This window comes from Kogia breviceps, chromosome 2 (genome assembly GCF_026419965.1).
Source record: "Kogia breviceps isolate mKogBre1 chromosome 2, mKogBre1 haplotype 1, whole genome shotgun sequence".
Classification (NCBI taxonomy): domain Eukaryota; kingdom Metazoa; phylum Chordata; class Mammalia; order Artiodactyla; family Physeteridae; genus Kogia; species Kogia breviceps.
Window position 1 is genome coordinate 150,086,834 of NC_081311.1, and position 19,173 is coordinate 150,106,006.

The 19,173-nt window shown below is 37.7% G+C and overlaps 1 protein-coding gene across 1 annotated transcript in view; it reads left to right on the forward strand.

Moving 5' to 3' along the window:
- Positions 1-19,173, forward strand: part of ITGA4 (integrin subunit alpha 4) — an 80,700-nt gene that overhangs the window by 48,261 nt on the left and 13,266 nt on the right. Inside the window, exons 16-18 of the mRNA XM_059051958.2 lie at positions 966-1,115; positions 7,687-7,763; positions 18,738-18,888. Of these exons, the coding sequence (XP_058907941.1) occupies positions 966-1,115; positions 7,687-7,763; positions 18,738-18,888 (378 nt within the window). The remainder of the gene's footprint in view (positions 1-965; positions 1,116-7,686; positions 7,764-18,737; positions 18,889-19,173) is intronic.

The window sequence follows — 19,173 nt, forward strand, 5'->3', positions numbered from 1 at the left end:
TCTGTCTAGGCAGGGCTGCTCTGAGAAGCGCTTTCTTAGAGATGCCATGTTTTTTTATCTTACTTGACTTCCATATATTTTTTTTTTCACAGACTTGGGATTCTAGAACACCTTTACTATTTAGGGAAGTGTTTCATTAATTGAATGCCAAACTACTTCAAAGTTATTTTCTTGTCAGTTATTTTAGTGTTTGTGCATATTTATGTTAGCAAATAATTTTGATAGCAATGTTGTATATTCCCATTTAATGAAGGGGCTATTGAATAATCGAATGAAAAGATGAAATAAATTTTAAGTTCATGGGAAAATGTTTTTAAAAGAGAAAAATAATGCCTGCATGTAGAAATAAAGATTAAAATATATGAATTATGAATTGACAACCAGTGTAATAAACTCAAGTCGTTTCTTGGGGGACAGAAGACAATAAATTTTAAAAATCTAATCACTCAAAGACTTTTTGACTATATATAAAGAAGATTAAGAATGGCACATGCTGTGTAAAAAATTAGTAAGATATTAAACTTAAAAGAGTATCATACAGAGCAGAATGGATTCCAAATGGGTTACAGTTCCTGTATCATTGATAAATAAATCCAAGAACTCTTTCTTTGTAAAGTGTGAAAGCACAATAAATGTAGAAAAACTGTAAACAACTAATAAGAAAATTGTATGCATAGAAAGTAGCATTGAAGAAAATATGCCAAAATGTAGACCTCCATAACTATTATTGGATAGTTATGTTTTTTCATTTTTAATACCTTTTGTCTTTTTCCTAATAAATGTGATTGCTTTTGTAATGTGTGAAAATAGTTCAATTTTTTAACAATTTAGCTTAAAAGGAAAGGATTTTCTTTGACTTCCATATATTGTGTTTGACCTTATGCAGGAAAGGAGGGACTTTATATATATTTTTTATTTAGATGCTTACTTTTGTTATTAATTCATATGGTTTTCAATTTCTTTAGAAAGATGTACGGGACATCCTCACCCCAATTCAGATTGAAGCCACTTACCACCTGGGGCATCATGTCATCAGTAAACGAAGTACAGAGGAATTCCCACCACTTCAGCCAATTCTTCAGCAGAAGAAAGAAAAAGACATCATTGCAAAAACAGTAAGAATTTTTTCCTTTATTTGAAACATCATGTGACATATAACTGAAGAAATTTTTTTGAAATAGTACATAGTTCTGAGGAAATGAACTCTGAATTTTTTTAAAATTTTAATGAATTTTTTAATAAAAAAGATTTATGGTATGTCTTATTTCCCATTTTTCTTTATTGTTTATATTCCCTTTAGGATATTGAACTTTAGGATATTTAAATATGCATTTAGTCATAACAGTGGTTTCCCATATACATAAAATGTTAATTTTCTCTCCTTGATGCCTTGCCAATGAAGAAAATATATTTCCAGATAGCACTCCTAATGGAAGTGAGTTGCATTCATGAGTTATTCAGCATAGTCATGTGTGTTCAGCTTATCTTTCTCATTTTCTGTCTCCTTCTTTTTCAGTTTGTCTCCCTCTCACTCACCCTACCCACAGATTCACTCATGTCTTGTTAGTCAGATTTTACTCATTTATAAATGTGTATTTATGTTACACAACAGTTTCTCTTTTTAACTGTATGTGAATTTTGAGATGGATCCTGCATTCTAACCAGTGAACTGCTTTTTAAAATGTATCCTTGAAGTGATGAAAGGCAAAAATCTACAACCAAGATTACTCTACCCAGAAAGGATCTCATTCAGATTCAATGGAGAAATTAAAAACTTTACACACAAGCAAAGGCTAAGAGAATTCAGTGCCACCAAACCAGCTTTACAGCAAGTGCTAAAGGAACTTCTCTAGGCAAGAAACATAAGAGAAGGAAAAGACCTACAATAACAAACCTAAAACAATTAAGAAAATGGTAATAGAAACATGCATATCAATAATTACCTTAAATGTAAATGGATTAAATGCTCCAAACAAAAGACAGAGACTGGATGAATGGATACAAAAAAAGCCCTGTATATATGCTGTCAACAAGAGACCCACTTCAGACCTAGGGACACAGACAGACTGAAAGTGAGGGGTTGGAAAAAGATATTCCATGCAAATGGAAATCAAAAGAAAGCTGGAGTAGCAATTCTCATATCAGGCAAATAGACTTTAAAATAAAGACTATTACAAGAGACAAAGAAGGACACTACACAATGATCAAGGGATCAATCCAAGAAGAAGATATAACAGTTGTAAATATTAATGCACGCAACATAGGAGCACTCAATACATAAGGCAAATGCTAACAGCCGTAAAAGGGGAAATCGACAGTAACACAATCATAGTAGGGGACTTTAATGCCCCCCTTTCACCAATGGACAGATCATCCAAAATGAAAATAAATAAGGAAACACAAGCTTTAAATGATACATTAAACACGATGGACGTAATTGATATTTATAGGACATTCCATCCAAAAACAACAGAATACACTTTCTTCTCAAGTGCTCCTGGAACATTCTCCAGGATAGATCACATCTTGGGTCACAAATCAAGCCTTGGTAAGTTTAAGAAAATTGAAATCGTATCAAGTGTCTTTTCCGACCACAGTGCTATGAAACTAGATATCAATTACAGGAAAAAATCTGTAAAAAATACAAACACATGGAGGCTAAACATTACACCACTTAATAATCAAGAGATCACTGAAGAAATCAAAGAGAAAATCGAAAACTACCTAGAAACAAATGACAATGAAAACATGAAGACCCAAAACCTATGGGATGCAGCAAAAGCAATTCTAAGAGGGAAGTTTATAGCAATACAAAATCCTGCCTTAAGAAACAAGAAACATCTCAAACAACCTAACCTTACACCTAAAGCAATTAGAGAAAGAAGAAGAAAAAAACCCAGGGTTAGCAGAAGGAAAGAAATCATAAAGATGAGATCAGAAATAAATGAAAAAGAAATGAAGGAAACAATAGCAAAGATCAATAAAACTAAAAGCTGGTTCTTTGAGAAGATAAGCAAAATTTATAAACCATTAGCCAGACTCATCAAGAAAAAAAGGGAGAAGACTCAGATCAATAGAATTAGAAATGAAAAAGGAGAAGTAACAACTGACACTGCAAAAATACAAAGGATCATGAGAAATTACTGCAAGCAACTGTATGCCAATAAAATGGACAACCTGGAAGAAATGGACAAATTCTTAGAAAAGCAGAACCTTCTGAGACCGACCCAGGAAGAAATAGAAAATATAAACAGACCAGTCACAAGCACTGAAATTGAGACTGTGATTAAAAATCTTCCAACAAACAAAAGCCCAGGAACAGATGGCTTCACAAGCAAATTCTATCAAATATTTATAGAAGAGCTAACACCTATACTTCTCAAACTCTTCCAAACTATAGCAGAGGAAGGAACACTCCCAAACTCATTCTGTGATGCCACCCTGTTACCAAAACCAGACAAAGATGTCACAGAGAAGGAAAACTACAGGCCAGTAACACTGATGAACATAGATGCAAAAAACCTCAACAAAATACTAGCAAACAGAATCCAACGGCACATTAAAAGGATCATACAGCTTGATCAAATGGGGTTTATCCCAGGAATGCAAGGATTCTTCACTATACAAAAATCAATGAATGTGATAAACCATATTAACAAATTGAAAGAGAAGAACCATATGATCATCTCAGTAGTTGCAGAAAAAGCTTTTAACAAAATTCAGCACACATTTATGATAAAAACACTCCAGAAAGTAGGCATAGAGGGAACTTACCTCAACATAATAAAGGCCATATATGACAAACCCACAGCCAACATCATTCTCAATGGTGAAAAACTGAAAGCATTTCCTCTAAGATCAAGAACAAGACAAGGGTGCCCACTCTCACCACTGTTATTCAGCATAGTTTTGGAAGTTTTAGTCACAGCAATCAGAGAAGAAAAAGAAATTAAAGGAATCGAAATCAGAAAAGAAGATGTAAAACTGTCACTTTTTGCAGATGACATGATACTACACATAGAGAATCCTAAAGATGCTACCAGAACAACACTAGAGCTAATCAATGAATTTGGTAAAGTAGCAGGATACAAAATTAATGCACAGAAATCTCTTGCATTCCTGTACACTAATGATGAAAAATCTGAAAGAGAAATTAAAGAAACACTCCCATTTACCATTGCAACAAAAGAATAAAATACCGGGCTTCCCTGGTGGTGCAGTGGTTGAGAGTCCGCCTGCCGATGCAGGGGACACGGGTTCGTGCCCCAGTCTGGGAAGATCCCACATGCCGCAGAGCGGCTGGGCCCGTGAGCCATGGCCGCTGGGCCTGCGTGTCCGGAGCCTGTGCTCCGCAAAGGGAGAGGCCACAACAGCGAGAGGCCCGCGTACTGCAAAAAAAAAAAAAAAAAAAAAAAAAAAAAAGAATAAAATACCTAGGAATAAACCTATCTAAGGACACAAAAGACCTGTATGCAGAAAATTATAAGACACTGATGAAAGAAATTAAAGATGATACAAACAGATGGAGAGATATACCATGTTTTTGGACTGGAAGAATCTACATTGTGAAAATGACTATACTACCCAAAGCAATCTACAGATTCAATGCAATCCCTATCAAACTACCAATGACATTTTTCACAGAACTAGAACAAAAATTTTCACAATTTGTATGCAAACACAAAAGACCCTGAATAGCCAAAGCAATCTTGAGAAAGAAAAACGGAGCTGGAGGAATCAGGCTCCCAGACTTCAGACTATATACTACAAAGGTAAAGTAATCAAGACATATGGTACTGGCACAAAAACAGACATATAGCTCAATGGAACAGGATAGAAGGTCCAAAGATAAACCCACGCACTTATGGTCACCTTATTTTTGGTAAAGAAGGCAAGAATATACAGTGGAGAAAAGACAGCCTCTTCAAAAAGTGGTGCTGGGAAAACTGGACAGCTACATGTAAAAGAATGAAATTAGAACACTCTACACAAAAATAAGCTCAAAATGGATTAAAGACCTAAATGTAAGGCCAGACACTTTCAAACTCTTAGAGGAAAACATAGGCAGAACACTCTGACATAAATCACAGCAAGATCCTTTTTGACCCACCTCCTGGAGAAATGGAAATAAAACAAAAAATAAACAAATGGAACCTAATGAAACTTAAAAGGTTTTGCACAGCAAAGGAAGCCATAAGCAAGACGAAAACACAACCCTCAGAATGGGAGAAAACATTTGCAACTGACAAAGGATTAATCTCCAAAATTTACAAGCAGTTCATGCAGCTCAATATCAAAAAAGGAAACAACCCAATCCAAAAATGGGCAGAAGACCTAAATAGGCATTTCTCCAAAGAAGATATACAGATTGCCAATGAACACATGAAAGAATGCTCAACATCACTAATCATTAGAGAAATTCAAATCAAAACTACAATCAGGTATCACTTCACACCAGTCAGAATGGCCATCATCAAAAAATCTACAAACAACAAATGCTGGAGAGGGTGTGGAGAAAAGGGAACCCTGTTGCACTGTTGGTGGGAATGTAAATTGATACAGCCACTATGGAGAACAGTATGGAGGTTCCTTAAAAAACTAAAAATAGAACTACCATATGACTCAGCAATCCCACTACTGGGCATATACCCTGAGAAAACCATAATTCAAAAAGAGTCATGTGCCAAAATGTTCATTGCAGCTCTATTTACAATAGCCAGGTCATGGAAGCAACCTAAGTGTCCATCAACAGATGAATGGATAAAGAAGATGTGGCACATATATACAATGGAATATTACTCAGCCATAAAAAGTAACGAAATTGAGTTATTTGTAGTGAGGTGGATGGACCTAGAGTCTGTCATATAGAGTGAAGTAATTCAGAAAGAGAAAAACAAATACCATATGCTAACACATATATATGGAATCTAAAAATAAAAAAATGGTTATGAAGAACCTAGGGGCAGGACGCAATAAAGACACAGACATAGAGAATGTACTTGAGGACACAGTGAGGGGGAAGCGTAAACTGGGACAAAGTGAGAGAGTGGCAGGGACATATATACACTAGCAAATGTAAAATAGCGAGTAGGAAGCAGCCGCAGGGCACAGGGAGATCAGCTCGGTGCTTTGTGACCACCTAGAGGGGTGGGATAGGGAGGGTGGGAGGGAGGGAGACACAAGAGGGAAGAGATATGGGGACATATGTATATGTATAACTGATTCACTTTTTTATAAAGCAGAAACTGACACACCATTGTAAAGCAATTTTACTCTAATAAAGATGTTTAAAAACAATTTAAATAAAATAAAATGTATCCCAAAATATATCAGTTTCACTCACTGTGTGTTTATTCCCAGGATCCAGTTGTTCAGACTTTTACTGTCCAACAACACAATGACAGAGTCAGCAGGATGTTTGGGGCCATGGTTAAAGCATTCATTAAAACATTCAGTAATGGCACACAGAATGCAAAAGATGAAAGGGACATTTAAAGGTCTAGTTTATATCCTGTCCAGATAAAATTGCCCCTAAGTCGATTTAAGATATTTGAGCTTTCAATCAGCACTGTCTGGTCTACAATACTAGATCAAATGAAGATAATAAATTAAGAGCAAAGTCTCTCTGTAGCCTTGTATGAAAATATTTATAGACGTTGGTTTTTTTTACTCTTCTGTTGAACTTCAGTTTTCAATATCAACTACTTTTAAATGTCTTTAATAATGAACGTCTCAATATTGTAAGTACGTATGCCCAAACCTTAGTAATTTGTAGTTATGTTAGAATGAGCTACATTTTGATTCTTCAAACAACCTGCTTTACGAATAAGAGAAGTAAAAATATATATATATATTAATAATCTAGAGAACGATTTACACTTTCCCTCTGCTCCCGCTGCTATAGGCAGTCTCTGGTCTGATGTGCCATTTGACAACGCTCTACCCACTTCACATTTCATGTGCCTGGCTCCTTCTCTGACTTTCTAGATTTCTTTCTTTTCTGAATCTCTCCCTGTCTCACCTGTTCCTCTCAGCTTCCTTTCTTTTTATATCTCTCTGTTTTTCCTTTGTCCAACTTATACCTCAGGGCTTCCTGTGTACCTTACAGTATCTCTGGGTCCTATTAAAATGCTCAGAATTAAATAAATTCTGGAACTTGTTGATAAACTATCATTTATTTTTATTCACTGTATCCTCAAAGTAAAATTTCTAAATTTCTACCTTTTATTATTTTCAACAAATATAAAATCACTGTTCTGCCATCTGTGAAAATTAAGTGTCATGCGTATGCATAATCGGGATCAAACAGCAGCACCAGAAAATCGAGAGGGACTCAACGAAGAAAATCTTGGCAGCATAGGTTCTAAACACTTACAAAGGTTACTACCACAGTCTGATTAAACTTCTTTTTATACAACTATTATGAAAGAAAGAAATTATTTCTTTTGCTTAACCAACTTAGACTTTAAATTTGCCTATTTAAAGAATGTGGTTCCTTTAGCCCTGGAATTGTCATCTGAACCTAATGATACTCAAATTGAACTCTTCGAAAGGTGTAAAGGAGGTATCAATTTGCTATATTAATTTTATTTTTTCATGTATCGTAGATATTTTATCCTTTAAAACACAGAAATATACCTACTGATTTGAACTAAGATAAAAAATACTGTCATATTTTATTTCCAGATAAACTTTGCAAGATTTTGTGCTCATGAAAACTGTTCTGCTGATTTACAAGTTTCTGCAAAAATTGGATTTTTGAGGTAAGTGTAGTTGGCTCTCTGCTTATTTATCAGGATGGGGTAATTGGTGTGTGCATGTGGGTTCTAAAGAGTAAAGGACTAAGAACTAATCCTTGGGGGTTAGCAGCATTTAAAAACCTGGAAAAGAACAGCAGTCTCATTCTGCTGAAAGAGACTAAGTGTTCTATACAGCAGTCACATAAGTATACACTCGAAGGTTACCACTTTTCAAAAGAATGAGAATGTGTGAGCACCGTGGTTTTATCAAGCACGATTTTAACCTTTCACTGATAACTCGGAAGGTATTTCAGGATTTAAATGTGCTTTGGGTTATCGTTATCATAATTGTAGTTATTTTTCAGACATTTGCAAGTGCCTGTTAATAGAGTTTTGGTTCAAAATGAGCTAACCTTTACTACATGATGCTTAGTATTTGATCATCCAAAAACTGGTTACATAATTCAGATTGATGTACAAAACAAAGATATCCCTAAATATATGTGTGACCCATTTGAAAGGGAATAAATCATCTTTGTCTTCTAAATTCATAGAAGGGAAACAGGAATAAGAAAATACATGTAAACGTGCTTAGAATAGTGTACACAGTGCAAACTGGATAAATGTTGATTGCTGTTATTATTTATGTTGGGAAATAAACCATTGTAATTCTGTATCATGTCTGTATTCCCTCTGTTGAAATTGTTCTGCATGTCAGAGGGAAGGTGTGAAAATGAGGGCCAGAGAGAATCCACATTTCAGGTTAAGAGCTGGTTGTGTATGGAAAGTGAAAGAGGGCAAGGAGGCATCACTGACAGGGCAGGAATATGGGAGACTGTTTGGGGGAGGTAGGGATATAGAGGAAGCAGGTTTAAATTGGGGTGTGTTGAATTTGATGAGACTTCTATATGTAGGTCTGCAGTGGAAAATCTAGTTCAGGATTATGTTTGGAGGTCCTCTTCACATTAGTTATGAGAATGCCTGTGATGGAAATGTGAATTTCACAAAGAGCTAAGAATCAAATTTTGAGAGGGGTGGGTAAATTTTATTTAAAGAGCTTAAAAAGAGTAAGAACTTACTCCAGGAGACTGAAAAAGTGTCATCATAGAACTAAGAGAAAAACCAACTCCACGGTGAAATAGCCAATGGAGGATGTAAAAAGAGGGACTTAATACTGTGATTTTGTAGCAATCAGAGAGCATAATGACTGAGGAGAGGTCATGGAAGTTGGCACTTAAAATGTGACTGGTGGGGGAGAAAAAGGATGTCGCTGGCAAATTTTAACAGAAATTCCTGTGCAGTCATAGCTAAATGACAGCATCAGTGATTAAGGGAAGGAGAATTTATTAGGAACAAGTAGGTTCAACTGAATTTTTATGTATTTTTCAAATGTTATTTAATTATGTGAGGATCAAAGGCAGGGAAAAGAATAAATTGAACAAAGAAATAGTCTGCTTAAATCCAGGGGACACTTCAGATATTACTTGAACTGTCCTGTGAAAAATTTGACAGCTGTTCACTTCCTTTTTTTCAATGTCTTTTGCTTTAATTTCCAGGATGCCATTCTACTCCCAATCTCCTTTTACTTCTCTAGCCCCTCCTTCTCAGTTGTGTTTGGAGGACCACTGAATTTGGCTCTTTTGGCTTCCTTAATAGCCCTCTCTCACTCCTCTCACACTCCCATATTTTCCCTGGATAATCTTGCCCACAACCATAACCTCACCTGGTCTGCCTCCACTGCTGATGCCCAAATCAGTGTCTCTGAGTTCCACACCCACCCATCCAGTTGGCTATCAGACATGCAGTCTTGGGTGCCCAGTCACTATCCACCGGTGACACAACCATTAGTTAGTTACCAAAGCCAACAACCTGGAGCTCAACCTGCATGCTTCTCTCTTTCTTACCCCTGACATCAAATAAATTACCAAGTCCTAGAATACTATCACCCAGATGTGTTTTTTTATCCACCATACTTCTCCATCTCTACTACTTTTGCTCCAAATCAGGCACTCAATATCTTACCTGAATCACTGAGCTTTACCACTTTCTGGGCTACTGGCCTCTGATTTTACATTATTCAAATTCCTCCACCAAGATGTTTCCAGCATGAGCTTTCTAACTTATACTTCGGATAGCAAGGCTTCAGTAGCTCATTAACATCTAAAGTCTGTAGTGCTCTTCCTCAGCAATTCCACAGGACTCTTTTCCATTGATTGCAGAATAGTTGTGTGGCCATGCCATGCTCTCCTGAGCCTCTGTATCTTTTCACTTTGACTTATCTATCTGATTAATGCTTATTTATCTTATAAATCTCAGCTGTTTCCTAGGTAAAGCCCCCCCCCCCACACACACACACTTTGTCTCCAGCTACATAAACCTAGTCCTCCTGTGACCCTGGTCCCACTGTATCTGTGCTCAGAGCTATTATTGTCTGTCTCCACACCATCCTGTACACTGCTTCAAGGTGGGTTCCTGTCTTTTCATCTTTGCGTTCCCGGTATGTAACACAGTGCCTGGAACACTGTAGGTGACAAGTGGATGTTTGCTGAGGATGGAACAGGGTCCTAAAGGAAACAGCATGTGCCTGGGGTCAGACTCAGGTGGTAAAGGTTAGCCTTAGAAAGAAGTTAAGATTCCCCTTATCTTGAGCTAAGAAGCTGTGAATAGATGCTGACACTGATTAAGACATTTTAATGTGGAAGGAAGGGAAATACAGAGAATTAATGGATGGCCAGAATGAAAAGTGAGTTTGTATATGGAAGGTGAGGGCTCTGAGGTGGGGTTTGGGACCTTGTGAAGGGAATGGGAAAAGATTCAAAATAGCTGTTAAGATAAATGGGATAGGGAATCAACCAGGAATGAGTAACAAGGTTGACAAACAGCACTGGGTACCCTGCTGGGGTGGGATCACATATGGCAGAGAATAAATTAATTCTTTTCACCTAGGCAATGCCAGGATAGCCTTGAGCATCCACAGTCGAGGGCCAAGAAGCCCTAACCTATTTGATAGATAATTGGACTTTATACTTAAATTATCCAGATTGGCTGCTTAGAGAGTCCAAAAACAGCAACCGCTAACTGCTTTGTAATCCAGCATGTAATTGTGGTGCCTTTGTTGAATTGTTAGATGAATAATTTATAACCTTCCCATTCACATATTTATTTTCTTTCTAAAATGCTTAGTCTTCCTGGTGCTTTTGCTCTCATGGGCCTTTGATAAGAAGAAGTATTTGGTGTGGGAAAGATTACCTAAGCTACAAATAAGTGGTGTTTTCATCTCCTCAAATCAGACACTTCCATGGTTACCTTGTCATCTTTCACTGCAATCTGTCTGGCCCATGAAAAAAATGAGATGTTGAAATTTATATGGAAATATTACTGAGAATGCTTATTTCCTGAAGAGTGAAAATATATCTTACTGAATTAAGATATTAAATCATTAATGTAATTGAATTATCGGTTTTTCCTTACGTATTTCTCACGAGAAATTACATTACCTACATTGCATTTTTAATTTGAAGTGATAATGTTTCCTGTAGTCGAAATATCAAGTCCATTATGATTTTGTATGACAGCCAACAGAAGGTAAGGCAGTTTTTCTCAAGGGGTGGTCTTTGAGTCACCCTCATGAGAATCACCTGGGATGCTTGGTAGAAATGCAGGCTCCTAGGCCCCCGAGCCTCCAAATCAGAATCCAGGGGACCAGGCCAGAAATGTTCATTATTAAGAAGGCTGTCAGTGGTTCTTATCAAGCTGAAATCTGAGAACCAGTGTGGTGGTGGTTTAGAGTTTAGATCTGAAGTCAGACTAACCTGGTTCAAGTCTATCTACCATTTAGTAGCTGAATGACCTTTTCAGAGAAGACTTTCAACCTCTGTAAACTTCCTTCCTCATTGGCAAGAAGGTAAAATAGTACTCTGTAAGGTTGTTTTAAAAATAAAATGCAATAATGCAGGCCAGTGCATTGCATAGCACAAAGCCTGATACATACGAAGATTTGAGAAAAGTTGTTATTTTTGATAAATTATGGTTGGAATAGTTAGAGACCACGATAAAAATGTTTTCATTTGGATAAAAAAATTAAATATTGCCAGTGAATTCTAAACATTTTCTGCACGTGTACTGGTTATTTGTCCAGAGTTTATTGTTTCTTTATGTCCCGAGAAAGCTGCTGACTGTGCCTGGGTCAGTTGTTTTCAGTTCTATGAGGCTTGTAGTGGCCTAAAGGCCAGTCAGTGTACAGTATAAGCCCCACATGTTTTGCATCAGTTAGGAAGATTAGAGGCTATTTCCATTAGGTAAATGATAACTTATTTGAAGAGTTTTCAAGTGAAAACTCTCCGAATTAATTTTTAGGCCCACGGGTGAAGGGTTCTGACAAACTACTTTGCATTTTAATAAATGATACTCTCTCAGAGAAAAATTTGCCTCTCCCTCAAAGGAGTCCTCTCTGCCTGCTCGGTCGTGGTAGGCAAATTGCAACCATATGTTCTATGCCTTCTCCCGACTGTAACTCCGCTGGCACTGATGGTGTTTCTGTGTCTCAGAGCTACATACCTGCTTCAGGTAAATGTAGTTACTCCATCAAAAACATGAGTTTCTGATGACTGCACTAATAGACTGCCGACAGCAAACTAAATAGTGTTGACGCACTCCGTCTCATGTTTTCGTTAAGTTGAAGCTTCCTCCTGAATCTCTAAATTCTCAGGACAGTAAACCACATTCAAATGGACTTACGGTTCGAAATGAAAATGAACAAATATGACTTTATCTAAAAGATTACAAATAGAGGAGCAGGTATTAACCATCACAGAGATGACTGATCTAAATGACACTACTTCTCTTCTGTGCCTCCGTCATGCTTCCAGGGTAAGTGATGGAGGCTTTTCCTGAACAAAAGTGCTTTCGTATCAGTGAGGAATGCTTTTAACTGTGAGTAACAGAGTACGGGACTAATAGTAACTTAAACAAAGGTGTTTAATTATTTTGCATAATAAGCAGTCTGGAGAAGGTGGTTGCAGGTTTACTGAGAAGCTGCCAAAATCTGGGCCTTCAGGGTTCATGGGTTATCTTTTCAGTTCTCTTGGCTTTTCCCTTGTGGCTGCCGGGGTACCAAGGTTCCCAGTAAACAGAAAGGGGCAGGAGGAAAATTCTGTGTCCTCTTGAGGCTGCCTTTCAAGGAAGGGAAGTGTCTGAGCAGACGCCTTATTCTGATTAACCAGAGTGGTGTCGCATGCTGCCCCCAAATCTATCCTGGTGGAAAGAGGATGGAGTCGTCATGATCATAGTAGATCAATCATAATTCACTCCCTGAAGCTGAGCTGGGGGCTTAGCTTCTGCAGGATCAAGGGGATACTGCCGACTGCCTGGCCAATCCAGGGTTCTGTTAGCAGCTAAGAAGGGAACTCACTGTTGGGTAGACAGTGAGTGGTGTGTAACCGCACTGTGCTGTTACCCCCAAAAGAGTGAGTGTAACAAAACTGTCCATTTTTAAAGTGCAGATAGTAGGGATATATGCCTCACGGATGTCACAGAGTTTGGGGAAGAGGAATTGTATGCTTCATACACTAAACATTCTAATTCCTAGTTCTATCTTCCAATCCCTGTTCTTCTGCTATCCTCCTTGGGATCTTAGTGAATTTGTCTATTCAGTAAAATCTTCTTAAATGTCAGGTATCTTATATTTCCCAGTAGATGAGAATTTTCCACTATTTTATTTTTTTTCCCCGAAGTCAGTAATAAAGAAAAAAGAGGACAAAATTTCACTTGGGCCTGAGGCCACTTTGCCACAGGCTAGTTTTTTGTCAAATAAATGACTCGTGTTACCTTGACATGGATACTTATCAATTTCTGTTATATTTTGTTCTAGCATCTTGATTAAAAACATGTTAGCTATGAAGCAGTCATTCATCTTATCAAGGCAAAATGCATTAATTATATGAAGACTTAGGGAGCGTTTCTCACAAAATAGAACAAGTAGCGTTCCTTCAGGACAAACATAGAGCCTGGTGCTGAAATACATCATTTTTCTGCTTTTCCTTTCACTTATTAAGTTATGATTCTGTATGTACACAGTATCTTGATTTGTTTAAATTACATGGATTCTAGGCTGCTTTGTAAATTTCAAGTCTGCATTATGCATGTTTTAATAAAGAATGAACTGCGATTCCCGGGGAAAGCTCTGGTTCGGCCTTGTCACACTTCCAGATGTGCACCTGGTCCTTTATTATGTCTCATGTAAAAAGCTAGTGGGTATCTTTCTGACAGCACCTTGTTAATGAATCAAGATACAGTAAGATGTATATATACACATACACACACACACACACACACACACACACACACACACACACACACACACATAAAGAGTAGAATTGTAATCATGGTAATGTGGCAAAATAGCTTCAAAATTGAAAACAGACCAGGAGCCTCGCTCTTGAAATGTGAATACTGTGTTTCTCTTTCGTTTGCTGTTGTCTTGGAACCTAGCTGTTTATGCAGTGCTTTCACCTTCTGTTGCTTGTCTAAGTGCCAACTTCTTTCCCAAAGGTGTTCAGTGACTAATGCTTTGGTTACAAGCCAGAATATTTTATAAATGTCTATTTATAGGCAGCTCTTCTACAAGTCTTAATTAAACTTTAATGTCAAGCTGAAGTTTACTTTTAGAACCTCTTAGTTTCCTTTAGTTGTAACATGGTTCTAGAGAAGCAGAGGGGATGTGGGACAGCCACGTTCCCGCACGACTTCCCTCTGTCCTTTAACACAGGGCCACCAAGCAGATGCGTGCTTGTGTAACACAAAGGTTTACAACACAAGAATGAGTAAGTCACAGCCATCCCCTCAAACACTGGGAGGAATAGCACATTATGACTGAGTCAGATTCTTCCGCCCTGCAATGATAGCCATGATTCAGAAGAGTTACTGCCTTGTTACTTATCATACATCCTTCCAGAAATATCCAGCTTCTCAAAGCCAGGGATCAGAGCTGGAAATGCTACATAGGGACATTTTCTTCATTCTTTTCTCCTCGATGTCTTTAGTACCAGACAAGGAATTATGAGGTCTGGGGGATCGTTTCCTCTAAGGCAGCATCGGGTGCCATCTGAAATAATGAAGCTTCTGTTATTGTCAGAATTATTCAGGTTTTAAATATAGTAATATGATGTGCTATGCTTATTTTGAAACTAATTATGTTCCTCAGTCAGATTGCTCAGTGACAGAGCCAGCAAACTTTTTACTTGAAGGGACAGACTGTAAATATTAGGCTTTGTGGGACAGAGATGTCACAACTGCTCAACTCTGCTGTCGTAGTGCAAAAGTGGCCACAGACGAAAGAGCATGGCTGTGTCCCAATAAACCTTTATTTACAAGACCAGGCAGCGGTCCCCATTTGGCCCTCAGGCAGCAGTTTTTAAACCCCTACTCTCTGGTAATCCTGTAGGACATTTTTATTTTTTATTATTTAAATATAGTTCCTTATAGTGTTTTTTATTTTTTAAATGTAATTTGTTAAGTAAAATTTAAGCTGGTTGCCAAAATTAGCCAGATTTGGAGGTTTTTTTCAGGAATTAGTCCTGGGTTAATAAACCATAAGGGCCTGCTCATAGATAGACAAACTGATACAACAGAATTACATATATATGTTTACTGAAAAACTATAAAGGCTCCAAACTGTAATTGCCAAAATTCCCAATGATAGATGAAAGGATAAATAAAATGTGGCATATTAACAAAAATTAGTATATACACCAATGAGAAGAAATGATTTACAACTCCATGCATCAATATAGATTAAAAACAAAATTTTGAGTAAAGAATGTTGGATACTCCAAGATTACATACTCAGTGATTCCATTTATATGAAATATAAAACTGGGCAAAGCCAGTCTATACTAGTAAAAGCAAGATAGTGGGTAGGGGCAAGAATTGGAAGGGGGCACAAGGGCATTTCTTTGGTGCTGGCAATATGTTTTTCTTGATCTGGGTGCTGGTTTCACACATGTATTCAGTTTATAAAAGTTTGCTGAGCTCTACACTTAGGTTGTGTGCATTTTTCTCTACGTATGTCCCACCTTGATAAGAAGGTTTAAAGTGGAAAAACAATTAGGATAAGAAGGGAAGAACTTTCAGGTATTAAGTAAAATGTCCAATCTCTCATAGATATATTATTAGAGGTATCAAAGTGGGGGGAAGTGTTCAAAATTATAATAATTTTGTTTGTACATTCTGAGGTTCATAATAATTTGTTTTCAAATTCAAACTCAAACAGTATCCACGTTGCCATTAATTTATTGGTCAACTCAATAGTTGTATTGCCACTAAAACATTAGGTTGTATGGGCGGGGTATAGATCACATGAATGTGGTAGTAGTAGATGTTCACTTTATCTTAATGAAACATTTGGAGTTTGCATACCATCACAGAACAGATAAGCATGGCTCTAATTTCATAGAATGTATAATGAGTTCATGAACTTTTTTTTTTTGCGGTACGCGGGCCTCTCACTGTTGTGGCCTCTCCCGTTGCGGAGCACAGGCTCCGGACGCGCAGGCTCAGCGGCCATGGCTCACGGGCCCAGCCGCTCCGCGGCATGTGGGATCTTCCCAGACCGGGGCACGAACCCACGTCCCCTGCATCGGCAGGCGGACTCTCAACCACTGCGCCACCAGGGAAGCCCAGAGTTCATGAACTTTTAACAGTCATTTATCCAGTAATTTCCTCAATCTTTCAGACTTTTTTTTTAGTGTTATCCAGCCCTTTTTAATGTTTGTTACACTTACATACCACACATATATTTTGAACACTGTGTTGCTAGCCTCTGAGAAAACAGTGATATTCATGACCCAGCACCTTTTCTCCAAGAGAACTTATTCTAGTGGTGAGAAAAGCCAGACAGTGTGAACATATTGCTTTAGAGGGTTGCCCAGTGTGTGGGAAAGTGGCAGAGAGAGAAGCCACTTCTGTTAGGGAGGATGCAATGCTGGGTGAAGGGGCTTAGCAATAAGTATCAACTGGAAGAATTTCTGAGGACTCTTAACACTGACACTCAAGCTGAGTCTTGAAGAACAAGTATAAGTTAACCAGATAGCATGAAGAGGGAAGAGGCTGAAGGCAGGGGGATGGCTTGAAGTAAGACACAAAGCACAGGTGTTTGGATCCCTGTTTGTAGGTGAGCATGGCTAAAGGGAAGGAATGGGTTGTGCAGTGGAAAGTAAGGCACGACCAGCTCTCTCAGGCTGCATCTGCTGCACGAATCAGAACTCTATCTTGAAAGCACTGGAGGAATGGAAGCAGACACGTGACATTATCAAGTTTGCTTTCTGCAAAGTGACCACCACCCGCCCCCAGTAGTGTGAAAATTGGAAGAGGACTTGACAAATCAATTAAGAGTATAATCCAAGTTAATGCTGGTTCAATCATGAAATTTTCAGATCTTCTTTATTTAAAAAAAGAAATTTTAATCTTCATTCAGTTCAACCTAAGTAACTAGAATAGTACAAAGGCAAGAAGCAACATGCCTTTGCTACCCCCAGGCGAAATGGGTCCCCCCCCTCCCCCCGTCCCAGAGCCCTTTATTCATAACTCTTTTCAAGTATTTCTCATATCTGGTTACATCTGTTTATAAATCTGCCCTTTATAAGCTCTAACAAAGCTGGGAATTTGTTACACTATTTTTGTATGTGGGAGTAATAGATGTAACGATTATTATACAGGGGCTTTCAATTAAAATCATTCTTCATCTTCAAGTAATGCTTAAAAGCATCAATCTTGAAACTTGTTCTTTAACTCTGTCCTTAAACATTCTGTCTTAAATCAACTCACAAATAACTACTAAATGCCTACTATGTGTTTAACATTTCCATAAATAGTTTATTCAGACACAAATACAGATGTTGATTAGAATGATACCATGTAAGCATTATTGAAGAAACTTTTTCAAAACTCTAGTTGCTAGGTGAATGTACCTTTCTTATTGTTATGATTATCCTCATCTGATATTTTGCTTTGGGTCATATTCTTCTCTGGTTGAACTAATTTTTTTTAATTTAAATACTTTGATATCTAAGAGTGTCTGTTTTTGAGGACAGCTTACAGAATCATGACATTCTGTAGCAGGTTCTGAGCTCTTCTAACCATCTAATCAGTAAAGGGAATGGGTTGCCTTGAGACTTCAGAACATTCTAGCTGTGGCACCTTGAATACATTTCTTAAACCTCAGGTTCTTTGGGGTTTCATGGAATGTGCATGAGCCACATCGTCACTGCACAGTAGTTATTATTACGATGGGGTGACTGAGTCTTTAAAATGCTAAATGACCTCTCCCCCAGAACAGCGGGGGCCAGAGCCAGAACTTGAACTCACTTACGTGTTTGGATTTGCAGCCATGTTCTCTTTCCAGTTCACAGGATGGTGAAACACCTCCGCAATTCTATTTTTAATTTGGTCTAGTTATTGGTAGAGGTGACCAGCCTGCCTTAAGAAATTAACTCTAGTTCAACAGATTTTAGTGGCACCCACATGCTGGCCATAGCGTCCTTTCCCATGCCGTGCTCACTTCCACCAAAGCATCCTCTATTTTGGTGGAAATAGTCTATTCTCCTTTTCTCCCAGTTTCCCGCAGTTCCCCCTTTGGCTTTGGCAGCAGTTAATTCTATGTCTACTCAAGGATGAAGAAAGAAAAAAAAAAATCTTTTCTTTCAGGAAAATATTTTGAAATAATGAGAAAAATATGCTAAAATGATAGAAGTTAAACAGAAGAAAACAGAAAGCAGACTAGTTTAATTATAACTAAATTAGAAAACGTTTCCTGTGTAATAGCTAACTGGATTTATCTGAAACCTGGGAAACTGAGTTCTTTTTAAAATGGATTTACATCTACTTGCATGGGGCCATCTCCTATGGTTGTGTTTCCAAATTAGTATTTTATGTTCAGGATACATAAATGAAGAGATGGGATTTTTAGTTCCAAATGAAAACTAAATCGTACTTAATTTTTAGGCCACATGAAAATAAAACCTATCTTGCTGTTGGAAGTATGAAGACGTTAATGTTGAACGTGTCCTTATTTAATGCTGGAGATGATGCATATGAGACAACTCTGCATATCAGACTACCCACTGGTCTTTACTTCATTAAGATTTTAGATCTGGTAAGGATTGAAAACTACAGTAGCATGACACTACATGATATTTTACTTAACTTTTAAAGAATGTCAATGTATAAATCACTTTATCATTTGAGGTATAAGTATTTGGCGTATGAGTCTTAATATTCAGACTTATCACTCGGGCTTCCAGTGATTTTTTTTCCTCTGTGCCCCTAATCAAAATGGCAAGTTCCTTGGGATCTGACGGAGATCAAGAGAGTCAGCTTCCTGCTTACAAATGCTACTATGAGACAGAAGCGACTGTCCAGTTATGCAAGCAAGCTGCCT